We start from the raw sequence: 16,980 nt of genomic DNA on the forward strand, positions 1-16,980 counted from the left end.
GCGGATGTGAGCGGAGTGAGTTTCAAATTTTTGGGCGAAAATGCCCTTGCGTGGGGAGTCGTGGGCTGCTGATCATCTCGGCGATTTGAGAGGAAGTGGCGGTTTTCCGTAGGGGTAATCCAGAGGCAATTTATTGGGCAGTTTACTTGCTTTTTCTCGACTCGCGTCTTGACTCTTCCGTTTCGAAGGTGTCTCAAAGTTGTCTCTCGTGAGCCTCTGTAATTAGCATTTCATGACTTTTTCCTTTCCAGCAGTATCTCGAAGGAGAAGTCCCCATGTACTACTTGGCATTTCATCGGGTTTAAAATCTAAAGTATTGAGTATGGTTTTTGTTAAGCGATTACATTCAAAGAAAGATTTTTTTCGGTTTTGTTTTTGTGCTCTGTTTTTGTTGGAAGATATTGAAGTCTGCGAGGGGATTTCTCAGTGGGGTTTTGTTAGTCTGCGAGGAGATTTCTCATTTGGGGTTTTGTTTTGTTTTGCGTTTTCGTATGTATCTGCTATCGAAATAGTTTTTCGATTATTATGATTTATGTAATATTTATAATGTACATTTCACTTTCGTTTGATATAGGTTTGCGGTTTCTGAAAGGAGGGTGGCGTTTTAGAAATGAGATATTACTGAGTTTAAAATTTGTTGTCTCTGTTTAAAGTATTCTCGTCTCTGTTTAAAAAAATGGGTCTACTGTTTAACATTTTATATCACTTTGTTTAATAAGCGAGAGTTCTGGTTTAAAACCTTATATTTCAGCTTAAACTTTTGTCAATCTTGCGTGTTGAATGTGTTGTTATTATCGCGAGCTTGTGATTATGGCGGTCAGACCTAGTTAATGGGCGATGCTATTTGTGCCGGTTGTGGAGACCTTAGCTGAATTGAAAGATAACATGACCCCTAGACACTGGGAGATTATTCGAAAGACACCGTTTGCAGCGTTCACTGAGATGGAAGCTATATACCAAGAGAGGGCCCTTCTTGATTCTCTTTTGCAAAGATACGATGGTCGCACTGATAAATTCGAGGATCGGGGAAAGCTCTGTGAGTTTCGAGACCTCGAGATGTGGCCCTCGTTCTTGAGTCCGCGTTGCGATGGCGGCGCGAGTGGTCTTCGGAAGAAGAAAACCGGTCGGCGTTCGAAAGGGCGGTATCTATCAAAGACCTACGAGAGGCAGAGACTCCGTCGAGAGCGCTCAGTGCGACTTGTTCGACGAGAGGGAGAAGAATATAATTTTGTCAAACTCGATGGTGTACCTCATGGGGACGATCCTCTTCCCAAATACATCATGCTCGGTTCGAGGCTGGATCGTTGATTACGTCGATGATCTACCCGGCCCGTGGGGCGTCTGGCGTGGGCGCGTCGCGGCCTTGCAGTGGCTTATGGAGGATATTCCACGGCGGTTTGCCCGAGTCTGAGATAGATCTGTCGGGGAAGAAAACCCGACCACGAGATGCGTTAAAGGGTTGCTCGGTCGGCTTAGCGTGCGGTTTCTGGTGGCCGGAGCAGGGGAAGAAAGTCCGTTTCGGCGAGATCCCAGGATCTTTGTGCTACGGTGAAAGTACTTCAGGAAAGCGGCGGCGGTGAAACCGACTTGTCGTCGCTCGATGTAAAGAGGTAATAAATCGTGAGACGATGTTTAACATAAGTCTTTAATGTTTAAACATTTTTATTTAGCGTTTAACTTTAGTATTCTACGGTTTAACTATTATTAAATGCTGCTTTTAAATATTTTGTTCTCCGTTTAATTATATTCTATAACGTTTAAATATATAAACACTCTGTTTTAAATATAGTTTTTATAGTTTAAAATGAATGATTTATTTGAAATTGTTTGGTTTACATATGTTAGTTTCTTGAAAATTTTGGATTCGTGAATCTTTGAAGAAGAAATATTTGTTGAGAGCGACAGAAGCGGATGGATGCTATTCTTTCGGGAACCGCTTGCTCGAAGAAGAGATGAGAAGGCGGCCTCTGTCGTGCAGCGTTGGGCCCTGGTTCTCCTACTTCCAGACCCACGCGGCGCACGCGTTCCTCGGCCAGGAGGCCCTCCCCTACCGCGCGGTTTGACAACCCCCTACCCGCGACAGCGGTCCCCGATTGTGGCGTGACCCCCAGACCGTGGCGGCTCCTCCGGCCCAGTGGCGGCCCACGGTGACATTAGGCGAAGATGTCGCATGACTCTTATCTGGCGTGCGGATATTGATGGCCAAGGTTTCCTCGGCATCGCTCGTGTTGAGGCAGCTGGAAGGGCGTTCGCGGCCAGTGCGCCGTCCCTCGAACCATGTAAGGATGTTATGCGGTTGATGTTGTCGTGCAGTCGTCCCGCGTCGAAGCCGAGACACAATCCAGCAACAAGAACGACCATGTAAGGATGTATGCTGCGGTTGATCTTTGTCGCCATCGTCCCGCGTCGAAGGAAGATGATCTTTGAAGACCCCGAAGCCAGAAGCGGCGAGAGAGATGATCGAGCCCGATAAAAAAATGGGACGGGAGCTGGCTCGGGAAAACTTTTATTCGAAGAAGAAGAAATGGGTTGGCACTGAGTCGTCTTATACATCTGACGAGGAGTTGATGAGGATCTTCCTCGACTTATCTATAGGGCCGGAGTAAGTTTAAAGTTTTTTATGATATTGTTTAAAGGTTTTTGTTATAGTGTTTTAACTGATTTTTCTAATAGTGTTTAATGCCTTTATGTTATCATTTTACTTTTATGCTTAACGTTTAATTATATATAATATCATGTAACGATTGATAATATCGTTTAAATATTCTGATATGAGTGCTTATTATATACATTATCGTTTAACCTCGATGACTATCGTGTGGAGGAATGACTACTGTGAGCACCGCGCGACAAATTATACCTGATGCTTGAGGGAAGGAGATTGTCGTGTGATGATGTGATGGGCGCTTTTCGTGTCATGTACTGAAAAGTCGTGACGAAAACCGTATCCTTACAAAGCGCCTCCGTCACCCGAGACCGCTTGCGCTTTTTATGTCAGCGAGGGCGACCTTTGCGTGAAACAATTATGGCTATGGTCGGGGGATGTTGTCGCTTGACCTGCGTAAGTTCAAATTGTCGTCCTCCCAGAGTAATCATGAATGGCCCACTTCCATGTAGGTAAGTCACGGACGATGATAAAGCAAGAATCGTCGTTATTCTTACATGTCAGGGAGCGATAAGAAACAGCGTTGGACATGGTAAGTTCTTTAATTATGTCAGATTAATATACATTTTGGTATTTAATCGGTATTCTAATCTCGACTTGCGTATCTCGACAGCGGAATCTATTCGACAATTGTGTCGATATGGAGTTGGCGAGTCGGCTGACAACGAAAGTACCGGCTCGTCGCGACTTGGAAACCCGCGCAAAAACAAGGGCGTCGATTGCGCGATCTCGTCATGCGGTTTATCGAGCGATTACTTTGAGGTGAGAAGTTACGGCTACAGCGAGACGAGGCGTTCCTTACCTCGAGATTAAGGTATTTTACGCATACTCAGGAGGGAGGCGTGTAGGTGTCATAGCGAGGGGTCGATCGCGAGCGGGTTAAATTTTGTTTTGAAAGAACATGTCTTGTATATCCGAATGTCGATTTTGTTTTCAAATGTAAATCGGACAAATTCAATTCATTGTTTTTCGTGTTCGAAGGCGTGACTTGTATATCTTAATGTAAATTTTGTTTGTTTTGAATTGTAAAGCAGGTTAAATTCCATTCAGTTTCATTTAATTGTTTAATTTACGTTCTAATTATGTACATTTCACTTTCATTGTTTAAATATACTATATACCGTTTAAACATCAGTTGAAATATTTCAAATTACAGTGTATCCGTTTAAAATAAAAATGTCTCTGTTTAAATATGGAAAGTTGCCCATCAATACACAATGTTTTCTGCATCGTCGATCGACTTATTAACAATGCCTGAGTCGGCGACAGTTTCGTTCTAGATCGTCGGTGTGACCGGATTCATGGCGGCTAGTGCGATGTAACTTCGCGGGACGTCGAGCGCTTGCTACTCGATCCTCTTTCAGTCTAGGCCGCCCGGGCTGCCTTCTCGTCGCGAGCGGTCTCAGCGAAAGCTTCCGATTTTTAGATGCGAAAGCTGTCATCGTCGATCGGGTATGGGGAATATAGCTTCCTTATGCGCCCGGTTTCTAATTATCGACGGTGAAGTACCGCTAATAAATCGATGTGCGTTGGTGTGCATGCGTTATTCTTTGCATGAGCGTGTTTCTGCAAGGGATACCATAAACTTGCCACCTTCGACGTGAACAAGTTCGATGGCTAGATCCAGCGAGTTCTTTCTGTTGGTCGATCGGGTTACGTAACGATCATCGACACGACGACCAACTACGAAGATTTGGGTTGTCCTCGACAATGATCTCTACCTTGGAATGTATGTTTGGGCGTAAGTAGGTCTCCCGTTTGTTACGCTTGCTCCGCCGGGATTTACATAACTTGTCGCGTCGACTTGAACACAGCGAAATAAGGTTAAACAAAGACAGCGATGGTTAAATAATTTGTAAACATGTTTAAACATTATTGTAAATACTTAAGCGAAAGGATTAATATTTAAAGTCAGACAAGTGTAATTAAACAAATATTGGGAATGTTTAAAGGGTAACACTAAATGTTAAGTGTAAACCAACATTTTGCGAGACCTTATGGAGTCGACCCGTTTTCATCAGCGGTAAATGACGAGCTTCCTTGATCAAGCATTGAGCGACTCAGCGACGTTTGAATACATCTACGCTGACGATCACCTCCGAGCCGGATAATTCGACCCGATGTGCCGTATCAGGTTTATTAGTCGACCCGGTGATGAGCTTGCGGGTGATGTGGCACTGCGATTCATTCAGCGGTATCGTCGAAATCTTTAGCCGTGGATGCCCAGCGCAATGCGGAAGCGTATAGACCCGACACTCCTCCTCGATGCCTTCCCAAGTCGGCGTTGGCTTTCATAAAATTGGCCTCGAATGTCGAAGATAGTATGCGTGTGGCGAAGAAGGAAGACTCTACGCAATTCGCTCGCTGAGGCCCTTGGACTCGTCCAGACCGAAGGTAATTATCTCATGATAATCTCCATCCTCAGTGTAAGGCATCGCCCTAACTTAGATATGAGACCAAGTCGATTGGTATCGGTCTCGTTGTCGACTATACTGAAGGCGGCGTGGAAAAAACCATTGTTTCCATCTTTCCTGTGGCACTGGTGGTGTGCCCGATATTTTCCAAGGAGGTGGGTACCGTCGAGCATCAGTTGACACTGCAAGCCCTCTTGAATCCCATGATACTGTTGAAAGAAAGAATGCGTTTAAAAGCGATCACCATCTCTTTCCCGCGATTACTGCTGCAAGGTTGTCTCGAGCACCTTATCCACATACCAAAGCAAGCGATCATGAGTGGAGATGTCAGCTGCCCAGTCGAGGACCACCGAGGCGTGCTCTTTTTTCCCAACCAAACTGCTTGTATGGTATGTGGACACCATGTTCCCATGACGTGTCGCTACGAATGTCGATGGCCTTGTCTGAGGGGCGGTCGCTGAGCCACAGATCACTCGTGCGCTAACCCCAGTTTTTGGTCGCTTTTCGGATGTGACGCCCTGAACCTATGCCACCACACTTAAGTGTGTGAGGTTGATTGTCTTGATTCTAAAAAGTATTTTTTTGTTATACTCTTTTTTGATCGTGAAGGCGCGAGCAACTGACCATCGGTAGCATTCCGCGATCGCTCGATGTTTTTCGTTCTTTATGAATTTGAAGTCAAAAATTCCTTTTGATTGCATGATTTTGATACATCACTGAAATGTTCGACACCGTCAAAAGCGTTGATCGATATCGATGACAACCCTTGAGATGATCGGCGAGGAAGGAAGACATCCCAGCAGCGTCGAGGGTCGCGATGGAGATGATTGGGAGCACTCTGCAAATCTGAATTCACGCCCTGACACTTGATCGAATAGAAAGATCAATATATTAAGCGGAGAATATAATGTTTAAGTGATAATGACAATATTTAAGCGTTAAATTAAATACTTAGCGATTAACTAATAACGTAAGCGACTAGTACAAGATGTTAACCCGATAGCGGACATATTTAAACAATAATGACCCCAGAACCAGTTGGAATAATTAAAAGAAAAGTAACTTCTGAGCGGGTAAACCTCGTTTTCATTTAGGATCGGCGATGACACATTTTTACGTCTCGACGACGAGATCAACTTCTGACACATTTTGAAGATGGAGTGGGACGTGACACGTCCATTGAAGTCGACATCGTTTTCTATTGGGCGAACCGTTTTATATCCATTTGGTGTGATGAACTTAACACTGATAAGAGAAACTTGAGGACCCCAGTGGCTCGCGTATCTCATTAACACCAACTCCCAGAAAGTAGAGGCAGTGAACATTGGCACTCTTCCTCCCGATTTGAATCTAGCGATACCACGAGACTCTCCATAATATATCGTGAGAAAGCCAGATACGTGCAGACCAAATGAAATGAGAGAAGCGAAAATTCTTTATTTCGCCCGTCGTCGAAAACTCTCATAATACTTGAAATCATGCGATCAAAGGAATTTTTGACTTCAAATTCATAAAACGAAAAACATGCCAGTATTTGTGGAATCTTGACTGGAGTGGTTGTCGTTGGGCATTACATGCGTCAAAAGAGTATAACAAAAATACTTTCGAGAATCAAGACAATCGACAATCAGCTTGCGGTGGTGGCGTAGGTTAAGCGTCACGTCAAAGCGTCGAAAAATGGGTTAGCGCCTGCAGTGATTGGAAGCTCGAGGGCCGAAATCCCTTATGCAAGGCCGTCGACGTTCGAGAAGGGCATGTTGCGGGAACATGGTGTCCAGCATACCATACTAGCGAGCTTGGTTGGGAGAAAGAGCATGCCGGGTGATCCTCGGCGGCGATGGCATCTCTGACTACGTTGTTTGCTTTGAGTATGTGGATAAAAGTCACTGAGAAAAATCCGGCGGCGTTGTGATGCGTGGAAAGAGGCGGTGATCGTTTTTAAGCGTGCATTCTTTTTCTTTTACGTTAGCGTGTATTGTCAGGATTGAGAGAGACTTGCGAGCGCTACTTTATTTCTCGATGGTACATGCGCCTCCTTGGAAAATATTGGGGTACACTCTTGGGTGCGAGGGAAAGATGGAAACAATAGTTTTTCGCGTCGCCTTGGGGTATAGTCGAGCGAGCGAGACCCGATGCCAATTGGACTTGGTTCGTATCTAAGTTAGGCGATGCCTTATACGAGGATGGAGATTGTCGTGAGATAATTACTGCCGTTAGTCGGACGGTCGAGGGAGCCTTGTGAGTATGATTGCGAAATCTTTCATGCTTCGCCACATGCGTACTATCTTCGACATTTGGAGCCGATTTTATGAAAAGCGATGTCGAGACTTGGGAAGGCGTTGAGGGAAGAAGTCTTGATGCATATGCTTCCGCGTTGCGTGGGCATCCACGGCTAAGATTTCGATGATACAGAGTGAATGAGCTGCGAGGCCGCATCGCACCGAAGCTCATCACTTTGGTTGATTAATACGTCGGATATGGCACGTTGGTGTGGATGCTCTGACGGGAGGGTGATCGTTGGGGTGAGATGTATTCAAGCGTCGGCGGGTCGTTCGATGCTTGGATCGAGGAAGCTCGTCGTTTCTGGGTGGCCGAAAATGGTCGACTCCGTAAGATGCTGCAGATGTTGGTTTACACTTAACATTTAGTGTAAGCGCTTACTAAACATTCTCGATCTTTGTTTAATTACACTTATCGACTTTAAATATTAATCCTTTCGTTTAAATATTTCTGATAATGTTTCGAAACATGTTCTGAATTATTTAACACGTATTTGTCTTTGTTTAACCTTATTTGCGAGTTGAGTTGATCGCATGTTATGTAGCCGGGCGTGAGCAAGCGAGACAAATGGAGACCTACTTATGCCCGGACATCACGATCGGTAGAGATCGTTTGTTGAGGGCGGCGAAATCTTCGTGTTGGTCGTTGTGTCGATGATCGTTCTGAAGTGATCGACCGGTCGCGGCGAGCTTCGGTGAATCTCACCATCGAACTTGTTCGTAGCCGAAGTGGAAAGTTTATGGTATCCCTTACTGAAGACACGCTTGCGCGTGACAATGCGAGGCAGACGCAGCGGCGTGCATCGATTTATTGGCGGGTGCCACGCGTCGACAATTACTGGCGGCGTGCAAAGAGCTATATTCCCCATGCGAAGCGATGGCGAGGCCTTGCCCGGAAATCGTGAGCTTCGTTCTGCGACCGCGTGTTCGAGAAGGCGAGCTGGGCGGCCTGAGGCGAAAAGAGGATCAGTCGCCAGCGTTTTGATGTCCGATGAGTTACGTGCGGCCCGGTGTGCCATGGATCCAGTCGCGATTGGCCGATCTTGTAATAACGCGTCAGCCGCAGGCATTGTAAATAAGCCGGCGATGACATGGAAAGCATTGTGTATTGATGGGCGACTTTTCCATATTTAAACTCTTACTCTTTCATGCAATTGAATGTATTTAAGCGAGAGACGTTGTTATTTTTAAGCGGATCTAGCTGTAATTTTGAAACATTTATTGATGTGTAAATGATATATGGTATATTTAATGATAGAAGCGGAAATATACTGCGATTCTGACGTAAATTAAACAATGAAATGGCCCAGATGAGCAGCAGTGCCATATTTAAAAGCTGTTCTCATGACATATGGCATGACGTCCCCTCCTTAAGTATCACGGGTAGTAACATATGTCGAAATATTTACAAAAGAGAAACATTGTTTCTAAAAGAAACAGTGTGTGTGATGATCGACGACTTTTTCGTATTTAAACTCTTACTCTTCTGATGAATGCGTTTATTTAACAAGAAGCGGTGTTATTTTAAGCGGATACTGACTTGTAATTTGAAATATTTCAAGCGATGTTTTAAGCGAGTATATAGTATGTTTTAAACAATGAAAGTGAAATGTACATAATTAGAGCGATAAATTAAAACAATTAAATGAGCGAGATAGAATTTAACACCTTTACAATTCAAAACAAACAAAATTTACGTTAAGATATACAAGTCAGTACTCTTGATCTCGAAAACGATGAATTGAATTTGTCGATTTACGTTTGAAAACAAAAGGTGACATTCGGATATACTGAGACATGTTCTTAAAACAAAATTTAACCAGCTTGTGGCGACCCCCTTTGTCGTGGACACAGTACCCTACTCCACTCCTTAAGTATCACGGGTAAAATACCTTAGTCCCAGGTGAGGCAGATGCATACTGCTGGTAGCGTAACTTCTCGCCTCAAAGTAATTGCTCGATAAACCGCATGGCGTAGATTGCCTTGATCGGCTTCCTTGTTTTAGCGTGGGGTTTCCAAGTGGGTACGCGGCGGGTACTATAGTCGCCCGACTGGCGAACTCCATGTCGGCACAATTGTCAGAATGGAGATTCCGTTAGTCGAGATATGCTGAGTCGAGATTAGAATCTCGATTAAATACCAAGCAGATATCGGGATCGGACATAATTAAGAACTTACCATGTCCAGCAGATTCTTATCGTTCCCGGACGCGAAGAATAATGCATGTATTCTTGTTTATCATTGTCCGGGACGACGATATAAGTGGCCGATTCGCTGATTATCGGGAGGATAACATTTGAACCATGCGGGGTTGCGCTGACATCCCCGACCATAGCCGCGCTAATTGTTTCGTAATGGTCGTCACCTTTGTCGTATAAAGCTGATGGGCAGGCGCTTCTTGCGCTTAAGGATATGGCTCTTTGCTCGGTGACTTTTGTAGTATGCATCCGAGCAGTCCATCATCGTCATGGTGACAATCTCCTTCTCCGCAGCGTGTGTATAATTTATCGCTGTGGTGCTTTCGCGGTCGTGTTCCTCCATGCGGCGATCTTTGAGGTTAGCGATACGAGATATAATAAGACCATATTGTAAATATTTAAATGATATTATCAATTGTTTACATGATATTATATATAATTAAGCGTTAAGCGGACAAAGTAAATGATAACATAAAAGGCATTAACAGCGCTATTAGAAAATGCGTTAAACACTATAACAAAACCTTTTAAACAATATCATAAAAACTTTAAACTTACCGTCCGTACGAGCGAGTTGAGGAAGATCCTCATCGACTCACCTGCGTGTTGTTAAAGGCGACTCGGGCGACCCATTTCTTCTTCTTGGAATAAAGAGTCCGGAAAATACAGTCCCATTTTTATTGGCCTTGATCATCTCTCGTTGACTCGGTCGGGGTACTTGACGTCATCTTCCTTGATCACGGGGGACGATGGCGGCGACATCATGCGAGAACACGTCCTTACATGGTTGTTCTTGTTGTGGGATTGTGCATCAGCCGACGTCTTGAGGGGCCAGCGACAACATCAGCAGCATAAACAAAATCACTTACATGGTTTCTTGTTGTGGTGGGATTGTCTGCTGAGATGCAATGCTTGTCGGCCGCGCGCGGATGTGTGACAAACTTGGGAGCCAAACCTTCCAGATGATGTCGTCATGTCAAATTGACGCCTCGTTCGTCGGTGCCCGGTTATGATTCTTTAGAGGATGGCGCGGTTGGTTGTGAAACGTCCTTGCAGTGCCTCGGCCACGCTGACAAGCGAAACTCGGACATCAATATGTCGGCATACTGCGTAAGAGTTGCGGTGACACTTCCGCAATGTCGGCGGTGGATATTGCGGTCGGAGAGGGCTGCCATGGTCGAGGCTGCCGCAATCGGGGCCTGTCGTTGTCGTGGTAGGGGGTTGTTACAATCTGTAGGGGAGGGCTTCTGCGGCGTCGAGGAATCAGATGCGGCGTGGTGAAATTTTGGAAGTAGGAAGCAGGCGTCAGCCAGCAGCGATGAAAGCTGCCTCTCGTTTCTTCTTTGACCCAGTGGTTCGGGAGGGCAGCATCCATCAGTGGGTTTGCCCCAACAAATATTTTCTTCTTGACGTTAGCGAACATTCGAGAAACTAACATATGTAAAACGAACAATTTAGGTAGAAATCGTTCATTTTAAACACTATAAAACTATATTTAAGCAGGTGTTTATATATTTAAGCGTTATAGAATATAAATTAAGCGGAGAACAAAATATTTTAAACCCGGTATGAATAATAGTTAAGCGGTAAAATACTAAAGTTAAGCGCTAAATAAAATGTTTTAAACATTAAGACTTATGTTAAACATTGTCGTGATTTATTACCTCTACATCGACGATGACAAAGTGGTTTCTACCATTTGTAGACTATAGTATCTTCCTTGTAGCGACGGCGTCGCGGGATCTTCTTGAAGCGGACTGCTTCCCGTTCAGGTCATTTCGTAAACCCGCGTTAAGCCGCGGCCAGAGCAACCCCTTAATGTACCACGTGTTGAGTGCTTCTTCTCGCGCATCTATCGTGCGCTCGGCGCTGTGGAATATCCTCCAGCCCAAAGCCCCGTTTGCGTCGCTGCGCCCAGTGCATATCGCCCGTGGTGGTAGATGCTCGACGTAATCAGCGATCCGGTTCGGAATCGAGCGTAGCGTATTTGGGAAGAGGGCTATGCCCGCGAGGTGCAGCATCGGGGAGTTTGACAAGAAATTATCTTTTCTCTACATGGCCGAACAAGTTGCGCTGTAGGGTGCTCTGGGTGGGCGTCTGCAGCCAACTGTCTCGTGGGTTTTGATGATACGCTCGCGCCGAGCCGGCGGCCAGGGTTTTCTTCGTACGAAGACCGCTGTGACGCAGCCGTCGCCCAGCCTATGGACCCGAGCAGGCCACATCTTGAGTGCAGCGTCTTGCGGTCACAGCTTCGTGACTTCCCGATCGACGGGTTGTTGAATGCGAGCCGGTCGATGCCTTTGCAAAAGAAGAATCAGAAAGCTACTGCTTGGTATATAGCTTCCGGCTTAGTGAGCAGCGCAAAGCGGTGTCCGGAGTCGAACTAATCTCCCGGTCAATAGAGTACGTATTGTATCGATTGACTAAAGTGTCATTCTGGGGTGTCATCGAGAATGAGCGTCGCCCGTTAACTCAACTAGGTGCGACGCCCGTAATCACCGACTGCGGCGATGACGACACATTCGACATGCGGTATTCACAAAAGTTTAAGCGGCGCCAAATTTAAGGTTTTAAGCAGTAGCCATCACCGGTTGATTAAGCGAGAACCGCCGAATGTTAAGCAGGCCGGTTTATTAAGCGAGCGAGAATAGCTAGCAGCGGCTTGACAAAACTTAAGCGTCAAACGTCTCGACTTTCCCAGCGATCGTACTCGTTTGTAAAAGCTGCCGGTATGCTCGAATGAAAGAGAGTATGCATTATAAATATTACGCGGAGTACAGCATGCGATCGGAAAAAGCTTTTTCGATGGTGTATCTGGGGCAATGCTGAAAACAAAAACAAAACCCTAGCGCAAATCTCGTGGGACTAACAAAACCCGAGTAGAAATCCCCTGCGAGCACTTGATGTCTTCCGACAAAAGCGAGGAGCTGGCAAAAGCAAGCCCAGAAAAATGCTCTCTTGTGGCGAGCAGGTTAGCAGTAAAAGCATACTCGTGCATGGAGATTGCAAGCGATGGTACGACATGCGATCTAGCTGCGGTGGACCTCTCCTTTGAGATAGTCTGGAGTGGGAAAAGAAAAAGGCTCGCGAATCTGGTGTGGCGGTGAGACAACTCAGACACGCCCGAGGAGTGGAAGAGTGAGCGAGCGAGAGCGAGTGGCGGCTCGATGAGTCGTCTCGTTACTCTGACAGCGCCCCTCTCAGAAATGTCGTCGGATAATCTGAGCGCGATCACGCGTTTTGTCCGCAAAATTTTGACTCAGCTCGGTTCATCAATTCAGGGGTTTGGGGTTTTGAAAAAGCATAGAGTTTAAAAGGAGAGTTTTTAGGGATTATATAGCAGGTGTTTTTAGCGATTTTACTGGCTTAAAGGGTTTTTTTGACAATTTTCACTTATTATATTATTATATACTCATATTATGAATTAGCAAAAGATGCTATACGTAAATCAAATATTTCTGCTGAAAGGGAAAAATAAAAATAAAAATTTAAAGTTAATCTTTCTCGTAGCATTTTAAATTAACTTCAACCAAAAATGTAAATAAGGTATTAAAGTTATTTCATGGGGATATAAATAAATATAATTATAGAAATTCTTATTATTAAAACTGATTTTTTTATATAAATGTGAACTAGTTACATTGAGAGGAAATTAAATGTTCAACATTTATTTATTTAAGAGAAAAATGAGTACTTAAAAATTATGATAAAACTTTTTTTTTTTGCTAAAATTAATACAATATTTATAATTCAATATTTAATGGCAATAAATTAGTAATGACAAATGAATGAACACCAACTTTCTTGTTATTGGAGTGATTTATTATTTTTTCTATTTATTTGACAATTTTTCATATACCATTAAAAAAAAAGATATTATTAGCTTGAGAAAATTAAAAAGAATCAAACCCGGCAAGTGACAAAAACAATATTAACATCTTCACTTTTTTTTTTTTTGGTTAAAAAAACAAGGGAGTACAAATGAATTTCAACACTTAAAAAGGGCCCATACGTAAAAAACTTCCAAGGGGTTAAACAAGGGACTAAATTGCAAGTTTACACATTTGTTTGCTAGTGAAAAACAGAAATATTACCGATGTGCCACTGGCTGTCTTTCAGCTGATGCTTTCTCGCTTTCATCGCATCCTTCGTCCTCTTCGGCGATCCCAGCTCGTCTTCCCGCTCGACCGCCGCCTCTCCATGGCGCCGACATCGCCGGAGACTCGACCCATATCGCCGGAGACCACTCGCATCGGCTGGATCGGCACCGGAGTCATGGGCCGCGCCATGGCTGGGCATCTCATCTCCGCCGGCTACTCCCTCACCGTCTTCAATCGAACTCCATCGAAGGCCAAGACCCTCATAGATCTCGGAGCCCGATACGCTGAATCTCCTCTTGCCGTCGCCCAGGCCTCCGACGTCCTCTTCCTCATCGTCGGTTACCCCTCCGACGTCCGCCTTGTCGGGTTCCAAGCCCTCCCTGGCCTCTCGCCTGGATCCGTCCTCGTTGATATGACCACCAGTGACCCGTCCCTTGCCGCAGAGCTCTCCTCGGCTGCCATCGCCGCCTCCTGCCAGTCTATAGACGCACCTGTGTCTGGCGGTGACCGTGGTGCTCGGTCTGCATCCCTCTCCATATTCGCTGGCGGCGATGCGTCCACCGTCGAGCGTCTTAAGCCCCTTTTTGGATGTATGGGGACGGTGAGGTACATGGGGGCCGCGGGGGCGGGGCAGAGAGCGAAGCTGGGGAACCAGATAGCAATAGCGTCGACGATGGTGGGGCTGGTGGAGGGGATGGTGTACGCGCACAAGGTGGGGCTTGATGTGGAGAGGTGGATGGAGGCGATATCCACCGGCGCCGCAGGGTCGAAGTCGCTGGAACTCTATGGGAAGAGGATCCTGGACAGGGATTTTGAGGCTGGGTTCTATGTGCATCACTTCGTGAAGGATTTGGGGATTTGTTTGAAGGAATGCGAGACCTTGGGACTGTCGTTGCCGGGGCTGGCACTGGCTCAGCAGCTCTATGTTTCGCTTGTGGCTCATGGGGAAGGAGGGCTAGGGACACAAGCGCTGGCATTGGCGATTGAAAGGCTTAACAATACCTGCTTGAAGGGAGGCTCCTCTGGGTCTGGTTGAACTATTGGTAAAAATCTCACCTTTGTTCTTCCATTCAGAATCGATGACATGCTTGGATTCTGTCTCTATGTTGAATGTTAAAACTTTGAACTTTGCTTTAAATTACTGGTTGAGATGCTACTCAGAGAATGTTGTGTTGCAGTTTCATTATGCCAGTGCTCTTCATTCCAATTGATGGTATGCTTGGATCACAGTAGTTATTCTTTGAATTACTTGTTGAGGTACTAATCTGAGGGAGATGTTTTATAGTTTAGCATATACCTGAATTCTTTCTTTCCAATGTGTTATATGCTTGGATCATGGTCTGTGTCAAACATTTGAAATATACTCCGGGTTAATGATTGAGATTCTGCTCTACGAAAGATGTTCTAAGATTTATCATACCAATATGGCAATGAAATTTGCAAAACTGGATGTTTGTTTTATTTTACCATTCCCTCTTTTGTTCTTGTTGTTCTTTTCACATGTGGTTTCCTCCTAAACTGGTTATGAGATTGAAATAGGTTCAGGATGCTTTGGCAAACCTATGAAAAGGGTGACTTGAGTTCTGATCAGATGTTGTGCTATTAATCGATGATTCTTCTATTTCTATTTGCCTGAAATAACTCCATGTTTTATTAAACTATTCTGTGTAACCTAATGGACCAATGGTACATTGAATTTGTGCTTTTTAGTAGGGTTTGGTCTAACTGATCCTGCAATCCCCCAACCTCTTTTTCCATATTACCCAGAGGAATACTATATAAATGTTATAGAGTTAAAGAGGACAGAAAATGCATCTTCTGTTACAAAATTGTGGTCATTGGCCCATATGCATCAAGGTGATTAAGCATGTGAAATGATATTGGAGGAGTTTGAGCATCAGATGATCTTATTATATGAATCACATCTTCATATATGACTGAAAAGCAGCAAGGAGAGCTTAAATATTCATATTTTAGCAGCCTGGGATGAATGCATTTGTTCCTAAGCTCTTTCAATTACCAAGGATATGCTGATAGCTCAAAGTTTGTGACTAGTTCTCAATACTTTATTATTGTGGTAAGAGCTCAGCAAACTTTTATTAATTGCATCATAGAATAATTTGATATAGTAGAAAGGTTGACCATTTTTTATGCCACTTTAGTCAAAGCTTTTCCATAACTTAACACACTGAAATGACTTTGTCCTTTGTAGATGAAGTCGGATTTAGATTGGAGTTCATTTACATGCTTACGAAGCTAGTTTTTTCCTTTCTAGTTTCTAGAAACAAATAATTTTAGGACTATATGTGAAAGGGAAATTGAGATATGCTCATGATTCTTTTTCTTTCACTACTAATAATCCATTTTCATATTTTTTTTTCAAAGGAATACATGTGATAAGCTTATTGGTTCCTGATCGCATATGGTAATCGCGCATTCAGTGGTTTAGCCATCATCATCATCATCACATGTAATTTGAACCTGTCTTCAATACAGAATTCTGCCCTAATTGTTTCACTTTTTCTGGTCATCTAGTTCTATGATAAACCTATGATAGTAACAATGTTCCATTGTATAAATTAGGTAATGTCAACCTGTTTTCACTAGAAAATTTTGCCCTAGTTGTTCCACTTTCCAGGACATCTAGTTGTTCAAAAAACCTTCTTATAAACAAAAGATCCATTGCATGAAATGCACTGAGAAACAAATCAGGTGACTACAACCCACTTGCACTAGATTAGAGTTCCGTCTTGTTTTATGATGAACTTGTATAATTAACAAAGTTCAATTGTATTGTGTAAGAAATGTTATATGATTTATATATATATATATAGCCCTTTTAAAGGTTTTGTAGGTGTCTTTTTCCCATAACTACGTCACTGAATAACTTTTATATTTTGTCTATGTGATATTTTGTGTCTTCCTCCACCAATAATTTTGCATGTTTGTGACAACATGGACAAATCATATCGGAAATGTCGACATGCGTGAAATTAAACTCTTCAATGCATTTATTATCTCACACGCTGCCGAGATGGACTAAAACACGAACACCCTATGCAAGGAATTTTGTAGTCATTGATTTTTTTTTTTTTTAAATAGTTTCCCGAACATTCTTTGTTTTATGGTGTGCTTTGCCGTGCCTTCTGATTTAATCCTCTTGCCTCTCTCCAACACTCATGAATTTTGCTTGCATTTTTTCCCCCACGTGTTAGATGAATTAATCAAGAGCCCTTAGATGCTTCCATGTTTGATGCTGATGAAACAAATAGCCCATGAATTCATTCTCATCAAAAATTTAAGTTGGTAATAAGAAAGTATTTG

The 16,980-nt window shown here is 43.9% G+C and overlaps 1 protein-coding gene across 1 annotated transcript; it reads left to right on the plus strand.

The window, feature by feature from the left end:
- Window positions 1-13,637: 13,637 nt before the first annotated feature.
- LOC120255150 (probable 3-hydroxyisobutyrate dehydrogenase-like 1, mitochondrial) lies at window positions 13,638-14,872 on the plus strand. The gene has a single exon (XM_039263037.1). It carries the CDS (start codon window positions 13,679-13,681, stop codon window positions 14,690-14,692), a length of 1,014 nt encoding a protein of 337 aa, XP_039118971.1. The 5' UTR covers window positions 13,638-13,678; the 3' UTR covers window positions 14,693-14,872.
- The last annotated feature ends 2,108 nt before the right edge of the window (window positions 14,873-16,980 follow it).

The sequence above is a fragment of the Dioscorea cayenensis genome, unplaced genomic scaffold (genome assembly GCF_009730915.1).
Source record: "Dioscorea cayenensis subsp. rotundata cultivar TDr96_F1 unplaced genomic scaffold, TDr96_F1_v2_PseudoChromosome.rev07_lg8_w22 25.fasta BLBR01000868.1, whole genome shotgun sequence".
In the NCBI taxonomy this organism is placed as follows: Eukaryota; Viridiplantae; Streptophyta; class Magnoliopsida; order Dioscoreales; family Dioscoreaceae; genus Dioscorea; species Dioscorea cayenensis.

Coding starts and splice junctions, on each gene's coding strand:
- LOC120255150 (XM_039263037.1), top strand. CDS start 13,679: ATGCTTTCTCGCTTTCATCGCATCCTTCGTCCTCTTCGGCGATCCCAG.